Source organism: Centroberyx affinis, unplaced genomic scaffold, assembly GCF_046629955.1.
Source record: "Centroberyx affinis isolate AG114_WGS23_722 - 3 ecotype Tasmania unplaced genomic scaffold, CSIRO-AGI_Caff_v1 ptg002238l_1, whole genome shotgun sequence".
NCBI lineage: Eukaryota > Metazoa > Chordata > Actinopteri > Beryciformes > Berycidae > Centroberyx > Centroberyx affinis.
In genome coordinates, this window is record NW_027280534.1 from 38647 (window position 1) to 47845 (window position 9199).

Here is a 9199-nt window from a genome sequence, read left to right on the forward strand (position 1 = left end):
GAGTCAAGGGGCTATTCTAAACAGCCAGCTCTCCTCTTTCAATGGATCAAGCTGAGTGCCATGAAGCTCATGGTTGCCTTCAGAGGAATGTGGATTTTGATCATTGCAACATAAGGCACTTTTGTGGAAGTGCCACAATGATAAAGGGATAAGAGCGCCTGGCCCTGGATCAAGTCAGGACACCTCCCCTGCTTCTCAGAGGCACATGGAGTTCTGATGGTTTTTAGGGGAACAAAGTGGATTCCTTCCCTCGCTCCGCGGCTGTGATGATGGACTTACCCAGCCAGCACTTGCCTGTGGAGGTCAGCTGAAGACGACGCCACGCAGCTAAGTCTGGATTAGCCGGCCGAACGGTAAGGACACCACATCTTCTTTTGTTAGTATAAGCCGGCGGCTTATGGGGGGAAGGCGTTAGGTGCTGCTGACAGGGATGCCTCACCAAGTGCTTGAGTGGCAGAAAACACACGTTGGATTATCTGTATCAACAAGCGGCTCTTGCTGCAGCCGCATGTCAATAGTGCATAGCGGCCTGTCACGGAATGTTTGGAGAGCGGTTACTATTGGTTATTATGAGGGACGTGCCACCATGTTGGATTAGCGACATCAAAAAGAAATTATTCTAATACTGTAGTAGAATTTAAACACCTATCCACCACACAGAAATTGGGCCTTTTCTTTGTTTTTTGTATTTTTTTTTTTTCCAGGGAGGAAGATCTAGTAGTGCTTGTCTTCCGTTCCAACATGGTGGTGTGCCCCTCATTATCATGAGTAACCACTCTCCAAATATTCTGTCACATACAGGTTATTGATAATGGTTCTCAAATTTTCTCCCTTCTGAGCACAACGGTTTTTTTTTCAGCGCTGCCTCTTTAACAGGTTGAATAAGGAAAGAACAGTTGCATCTAAACTTTTGATCTAAATATAAACTGCTAGAGAAGCAAACTTAATGATACTCACTGTGGGCATTTGACTGACATGATGATCCGCATCCCGCTAAGCCCATATCATACGTAGAGCTTATACTGTATCTAGTGGAGTGCCAGAGGTTAAGCCTAAAGTCACTTGAGCCTGTCAGTTCCCATAACCCACCATCCAAACTGGCCATAACTGAAGCACCTGAAGGAGATGAGGTTCAACTGTCAGTGAAGTGAAGAACCATAAACACCTCATCATCTGCACTTTGTTTTGTTTTTTGCCAGCTTCTCACTTAAACATACAATGCACACATGTAAAAAATTAAGATGTCGGTAGTTTGACGCAAGGGTATGCAAATATTGATGTAAAATGTCATCGTGTTTCAGATGTTTCTGCTTGCTTGAGCTTGCTCGCGTGGGTCATATTTGAACATGGTATTCAGCAAGTGCCAGATGGACGTCAACCTTTTCTACCGGCAACATCAACATGTTTAACATGGGTTTAGCTGCAATACTGTTGTGTTAAAAGAGGATCTGGCATAGACAGATTAGCAGCGAGAATAGCAGGGCACAGACTCATTTTTAGTAAGTCCACGACATCAATCTTATTCTTGGCCCGAACATAAATGATGAGGCAAGGTGACGTTTCCTTGCCAAGCCTTGAGTAACCTCTCTTTGTCCGTTGGTCAAAGTGCTATTTAAAGGGACGTCCAAACACAACATGTAACTGTACCTTGATTGAAGTGTTCCCGTAATAGCAGAGGCCAGACAAATTGGGTCTGATGTCAAATGAGCGTCTGAAAGTGTGTCTTCCTTTGCCCTGCAATCACATCTCATTAAAGCCACCTTGATAGCAACAGGTTTGAGTTGTGCCTTTGAGATTCCGTGCATGGCTGTCAGGGTCACTGGATTAATCTGTATAAACCCATGGGAGGTGATAGGAGGGATTCCAAAATTAAAATCGAAGCTGCTTACCACTCACATATCCCTAGCAGATCAAAAAGACAGAAATGGATACAAAGGTCAGGTTTAGAAGTCGTATACCGCGGGCAACTTTATTGGCATTTCCCATAGATGTATTTCCTCCTTCTTCTCTGTAATGAACTTCAACTTTCTTGCTAACAAGGAGCAGGCTTGTTTTAATTATCCCGTAGGTACTGAGTGACAGAGCGCAAGCCAACCAAAGTGGTTGCCCAGCAAAATCACAGCGCAGCCTAGCCTAAGCCTTTTTCAGTTGCATTAGAACCAAGGCTGGATTTAGCACAGCCAATCCTGGCTCAGAACATCCACTTTATTTTACATCCTTTCGGCCCACCCTGGTGCCGACACAACAAGTCCAACTTATCGAGGTCATCACTTTTCTTCTCCATTATTCTGATTGAAGGCTGGCTAGGTTTAGAGGGCGCCTGCTGGGTGCTCTCTCGGTGGGCCCTGCTGGCCTAACCCCCGAGTTAGAGGTGTCTGACGGATTAACACACACACACACGCACGCACACACACACACACACACATACGGCCAGGCCATGGCTCCGCCACCAGCACTGCAGCCAGGTGTTAACCCACGTGACGGCAGATAAAGCCGGCAGGCATTAGTGCTAATCCCGCCCTGATCTTTGGAATATGTCCCTATTACCTCCCCAAGCACTCTCTAGCTGTCCCCAGGCCTCCTGATGCTCACTTAAGAGGGAAAAGACAAGACAAGGCCTCTCTAGGACTCCCTAAAGCACGTTGTTTCCTTGCAACCACCAAGTTCAACACAGTAGGTGCCTTTCCCACTGTTTGCTATACTCCTCTGTTATCTTTCGAGTGCAGGTATTTATTATGGGGTGTGTTCAGAGTAGCAAAGGGACAGCTGGTCACGTAGGTGGAGCTCAGCTGAAACGCATGGCTGAATATGTAGGTAAAGGCCTCAGGTTATGCGACGGCAGATATATAAGCCGGCGGCTGGTCCGAGCCGTGGACATTTCTAATTATCAGGAAGCAGCAATATTACGTAAGGTGGATTATCTAGTGTTATGTGATGGTGCTGCTGGGAGCGTGTGTGTTCCCTGGAAGTGAAGAGGGTGTCTTGACAACAAGTGGCAGCTTGGACTTTATCGTGATTTCGACAGACGCTTGTGTCATATGATATGGAAAAGTGAAACCATGCAAATGCTGTATGGGTGTGTGTGTGTGTGTGTGTGTGTGTGTGTGTCAGATGAGTCAGAGCGAGTCAGAGAGAACAGCCTCCATCTGGGCAACGTATAGGAACAAATGCTACAGAATAATGGGACAGAAAAGATGGTATGGACGTCTGTTTTTCCCAGCACAAAGAAGCTGTTCATTCACGCCTGTCTGTGATCTTCTCTCACTGTGATCATGTCACACTGGGCAAGATCCAGGCAAGCTGACAAGAAGGCCCCCCCTGTCTCCATTCAAAAAACTGTTAACCGCAGACGCCCCTTATCCTCATTTTGACAGATCACCAGTTCATCTTCCATAGGCAGTGACATTCTGTTGAGTGCTTCCTTCTGACATGGGAGGAGAGGACATGAGCGCCATGCTGCTGTAATTACATTACCACCAGCTTAGCAGCACCATGGCCACTGACCCAATTATTTATTGAAAACATCAATTTTATTGTGTCATTTGAATAATGCCATCTTTGAGACAAAACAAGAGCTTGGTTGAGAATCTGGCTCGCACACTAACTATGTATGATGCCTGCATTTGAGAACATATAATCTCTCAAGAATGGCTATGACACATTTCCGAATTCTTGGCAGTTGTATATTTTAATGGTCTGCCTCAAACGATGATCTTCTACAACTGTTTCTACACTACTTAGCCTTTCAGGTGAAAAATGACTAACAGCTTTCCTGTCTTTGGGTATTTATTTGCTATATCTATTACCATGTACCACCAACCACATACCTGATGTTCACTCCCACGCTGTCTAGAAACACAAAATCCTCATGAGGACTTTCACATGTTCTGCGTTTGTCATTGTGTCACTGAACCCTCCATTTTCCCCTTGTGAGTAGCTGAATTTCTCAGTTTGTTTTGGGCCTCACACCCGGGGAAATCTCCACACTAGAGCATGCATGGGCACATCGGGAGTATGTTTGTGATGCTTTGTAAAGGCCAGACATGCTGCGGCTGTGTAGGAACTGTTTTAGTTGTCTTTGCATTTTTATGTCTCTATTTGAGGATGGCTTTTCCTTCTGCTGGAGAGTCCTCCTGGGCTCCCCTATATCCTCTGCGTTGGTGCTCTCTGTTTACTGGAAAACAGCAGCTCTTGTCCTTACAGGAAGCGCACCACTCCATCATCACTCCTCAGTCATGTCTGTCTGTCTGTGGTCGCCCTAAGAAAACAACGGTGCCCCTGCCCCCCTATCAACATCTGTATATTTATGTCTGTGACAGCGTGGACCAGTGATAGATATCAAATGTCTATGCTGATTAATCACCCATGAAGATCTGAATAAGCTGTAGAACGGTGCTTGGCACTTTTATTGGTGCCGATTGACTGCAGATGCGGGTAATGTGTTTCTGAGTGGAGCAATTATGACAATCAAACTGTCTTCAGGGGCATGAGATCAGCGTTTGATGACCAAGCTTCATCCAGTGTCTAAAACATCGGAGGACTCGTCTGTTTAATGAGCTAATTGTTTTATCAAGATGAGCAACAGAGCTAACAGGCCCCAGACACTGACGTATTGAGGTCTTGTGAAGCAACTAACTTTGAGGATGAGTAATTGTCCCAAACTGACCTATTAATAGCATAAGAAAACAATGATCTCATCGTTCGCCATATATCATAACAAACTGGCTCTTGTTAAATTTAGAATTTATCATATTTAGAGCTAGAAAACTACGATCTTGGGAGACAGAAGTTGGTGTTGAACCAAACAAAATGAGAGTTTCCATTGAGGCGGCTATCTATCATGTGCGGCAATTAATTATAACAATGAAGAACGAGCATCAGACGTTCGTGTGTAGCCGGGTACCAGATAACACTGTGCAGCGGCCGCAGCTCCACATTTGATTTACATGGACTGTGTATGAAAACGAGGTTGTTAGCTGAAATGTTTGACTTTCAAATGAATACCGTGCCTCCTTTAAGCAAGCCGCCTTTGTTGTTCACAGACTGCTTACTGTGTCAAACCCATATGGAATTATGAATGATGTTTAAGTTTTGACTCATAGACCAGTTCTACCTGTTTATACTCTGTTTATATCATTCCAACTCATGTGTACAGCGTTTTTGTTTTTTTCCCCTGTGGCATCCAAAACACTCAGACCCAATGCAAAACTCACTATATCTGTATATATTTCTTTTTTTTCTATTACTGATTGCAGTGCAATCAGTGAGGTTCAACCAGAGAACCAAATTTCTCCTACTTTTTATATTTTTGTGTGGTTTTATGTTTAACGTGACCTACAGGAGCAACCCACCAAGCTGAATCCATTCTATGTGCAAACTTGCTTGCCCAATAAAACTGATTCTATTGAAACAGACAAAGACATGTGACATTTTGTCCTACTCTAAACAAGCCAAGTACACAGCAGCCCGTACATGTACAGTACAGAATCCAGTCTGGCAAAACACTTTGGAGGGCCGGTCTGGATTTGCTGTTAGTCACTGCCCGTATACCGTTTCCGGGTCTGGGGAAATGTTTTGTTAGCTCATGACATGATATGAAAAATACAAAGTAGTGAGCTTGTAAAACCTCTCAAATACCTGTGGCATGACAACAAAGAAAGAAAAAATATGGCGTAATTCTTTCAAATTGACTTTAGTGCCTTGCTGTGGCTCAGTGCCTTCTGTGAGGGAGGGGGAGTAAGATAAAGGGGCGCACAAACACACATGTTCACTGAGTGTGAGGCCCCACCATACTAGCATAGCAAATAGGTGTGGTCAAGGGATTCCTGTCAGGGAATTGTTTTTTTCCCCCCTCTTAAAAGTGTATTGCTGGACAATGTCTGTCTGTAAAAATGTTTGTTTTTCAGGAATGAAGAAAAAAATGCTTATATTCTTATTGACGTCCAAGTATTTTTGATATTTTGTCGGTTTTAAGAGGTTTCAAGGGTTAGGGTTAGGGTTAAGTTTAGGTTTAAGTTTAGGGTAAGGGTTAAAAAGAAAATTTGCAGTTGCATGGTTATTCCGCAACAGCAGTGATATGCATGAAACACACCCTACATTCTCATATGTCAACAAGTGATGTGTCGTTTTTACAGCTCATGAACCCACTTAGGAGTGAAAATGAGCTGACAGCAGTGTCAGTGCAGAATTAGGGAAAGTAAACTGACGGTAACATGAAAGCCCTGTTGGGGAAACTTCGGCTGAGAGAAGCGGATTCACGGAAGGTCACAGAAGTGGAAAGTCACAGAAGATAACAATTAAGGCATTGTACTACCTCTGCTCTGGGATTGCAGTAATATGACAAGGTGAAATCCCTCTGACTGATTATTTTAACAGTTGTGCTCACATGGGGTTAAGTTACTTGGAACGTGCTGCAGCTCGTGACCCGAAGGAGAAAGACAGTTTACATTATTGAAGGTGTAACATTGTTTTAACATGTCTGATGTGTGCGTTCTGCCTCTCTCGACAGAGTTTCAATGCTCCTCCACGTTCTAAGATGAAGTTATGGAAAGGTGCTACTTTTGCCTTCATGCTCTGTGGTGCAGCACTGTCCATCCTCCTCACTAGAAACATGGCCACTGTTGGACAATTCAAACCTAGGACAAAACATCCACACACATCTCCATCCTCATCGAGATCGTTATCGATATCACCGTCCGTGAGCACGCCGCCGCCGTCGCCCTCATCATCACCATCCTTGCCATCGTCGACGTCGTCGTCCCAGGCGATGGGTGGTCTTCACCGGAGAACCCGGTCGGCAGGCAGCGTGAACTCTCTCCTCTCAGAGTGTAAGATAAACTGTTATTATCTCCTTTAGCAATCCCCTTGTCTGGTCTTAGATAAGGTGTCGTGTGAACCGGTTGCCTGGGCTCAGACAGAAGGCTTAGTGCCCGCGCTCGGTTGTTTATAGAACAAGTTTTTATGTCTCCCAATAACCTGCAGTCATTTAACACCTCATAGTTCACTGACTCTCCAAAGGTGGGAGGTTAGAACTACTAAAACCTTCAAGAGGGGCTGATTTACTCATTTCTCTTTGGAGGAATACACTTCAGCATGCCCCAAAAGTGCCTCCTTGACGTGCATTTGTCATTTATATTAGCTTCATAGAATGCTAAGGCTTATTATCATAGTGCCAGTGATAAGGCTTGTCTTGTTCAGTCATGGTCACAGTAATTGACCAGGAAAAACGCAGCCTTCTTCTGACATCCATTACTTTCAGAAATGTGTGCTTGCAAAATGGCCCGTCAACCTTCAGCCCTCTGATGCATCATCTTCCGATTCAACAGAAGATGATGAAGGTGATGCATCACAAACTAAATCATCCCACTGTTCCCTATGCATACCCCTCTAATTCCTCTCCTCTCCCTCAGTCTCCATGCTGTTCCAGAGCTTCACGAAGGGCGAGCTGCAGCAGGTGGTAGGGACCTTGCTGGACAGGAAGAGGCGGAAGAGCCGGCGCCTGGACAAGAGCCAGGCCCGAAGGACTAAAAGAGCCAGGAGGCCCAAGCCCTGCTCCCTGAGGGAGATGGAGCTGACCGTGAGCGAGCTGGGCCTCGGCTACGAGAGTGACGAGACCCTGCTGTTCCGCTACTGCAGCGGCAAATGCACGGGCCACCGGCGCAACTACGACATCACCATGGAGCGCATGAGGCGGACGGGCTTCAGCAAGAAGGGCCGCAAGGACAAGGTGAGCAACGGGCCCTGCTGCCGGCCCATCGCCTACGAAGAGGACATTTCCTTCCTGGACAACATGAGCCGCTACCACACGATACAGGAAGTGTCCGCGCAGGCATGCGGCTGCGTATGACCCAGCGACCGGCACCTCCACCGACACGCACGCTGCTCTCAGCCTCTCTACGAAGAGTTCAACAAAGATACTGTTGAAAGACAACGGGGGCAACTATGGAATATATACTGGAGGAGGAAAAGATGGAATATATTTATGGCTGCTCCCTGGCGGCCTTCTCAGCAGGCGGACTTTGCATCGCTGGCGTCTGTCGCCAATAAGTTGGAACCAAATCACAGGGACAGCAAGAGCTGTGTGTGTGTTGATTCAGTGTAAAGGGACACAGAGAATGACTGTTTATACCAAATGAAAGTTTTTATGGTCTTTTCTATCTGTGTAGTAACACTGTGAATTGTAGTGTAACAACAATGTAGCAACATGATGTTTGTGATATTACAGTACATGCAGTAGACTCAGATGAGTAGCGGAATAGATTATTGCTGTTACTCCACTTTTGTACGCATGGGCGTTAACTGGCCAAGGCAAGGTAAGCAGCTCATATGAATTAGCTTCAGTGAGTTCAAAGGCAAAAACTGCTAGGAATCTATTTGGAAGCCATTTATATTTGAAATAAAGCACTGGAGCAAGTTCTGTGCAGGACAGTTTGGTGACCTATGTCTAATAATTTATCACATTGGCCTAAAAATAATATCATGTGATTAGTTCTTGCTCCACTTGTCCCCAGAAATTTAGCTGATATAAGTGTGTTTTGAATTTTTGGCGGCAAATGTTATGATACGCCATGACTTTGCCAGATGTCAGACTTGTATGCATTACTGTTACTGAAGTGATTGCAGTGTTATTACACAGGGAAAAGAACAAGTGTCATTGACAAGAATTTGAAGATGAAAAAATCCTTTTATATAGCTTCAGGTTTGATACCCACCTTTAATTGTTGTGTATTGTATATTAATGTTGTGTAGATGATTAACAACAAGGCCCTGCTTCAATCAAAACACATAGTAACTATATATTTTCAACATAGATTTAGAAAAAACATGAAAACATTCCTCCCCATCTGCTCTCCATAAGATAACTCGTCACATTCCAGGAAATTCTCATTTTTAGAATCAGTCTTTTTTTTCGTTACTTTTTCCCAAACGACCCAATTACTTTTTCCCAAACGACCCAATGTTAGTATTACCCATAATCCTCTGGAATTATTTTCCTCAAAGAATTGCCAAAACACACCGAGTCAACTCAAACCCATGATTAATTCACAGACAAAGATTTATAAACATGTCTCAAGTTCCAGGTGATAAAACAGCTTAAAAATGTATTGTCTCTGGATGTAATTTGTGAAGTTTACACTCGCTTTTTAACACCACCAGTCGTTGATGTAATCTGAGGCAAAGTGTGAAAGAGAAAAATAAT

General features: G+C 44.5%; 1 protein-coding gene across 1 annotated transcript; it reads left to right on the forward strand.

Moving 5' to 3' along the window:
- Nucleotides 1-215: 215 nt before the first annotated feature.
- Nucleotides 216-8929, forward strand: LOC139655358 (neurturin-like). The gene is made up of 3 exons (XM_071532746.1): nucleotides 216-353; nucleotides 6509-6827; nucleotides 7410-8929. Exons 2-3 carry the CDS (start codon nucleotides 6536-6538, stop codon nucleotides 7844-7846), a joined length of 729 nt encoding a protein of 242 aa, XP_071388847.1. The 5' UTR covers nucleotides 216-353; nucleotides 6509-6535; the 3' UTR covers nucleotides 7847-8929.
- The last annotated feature ends 270 nt before the right edge of the window (nucleotides 8930-9199 follow it).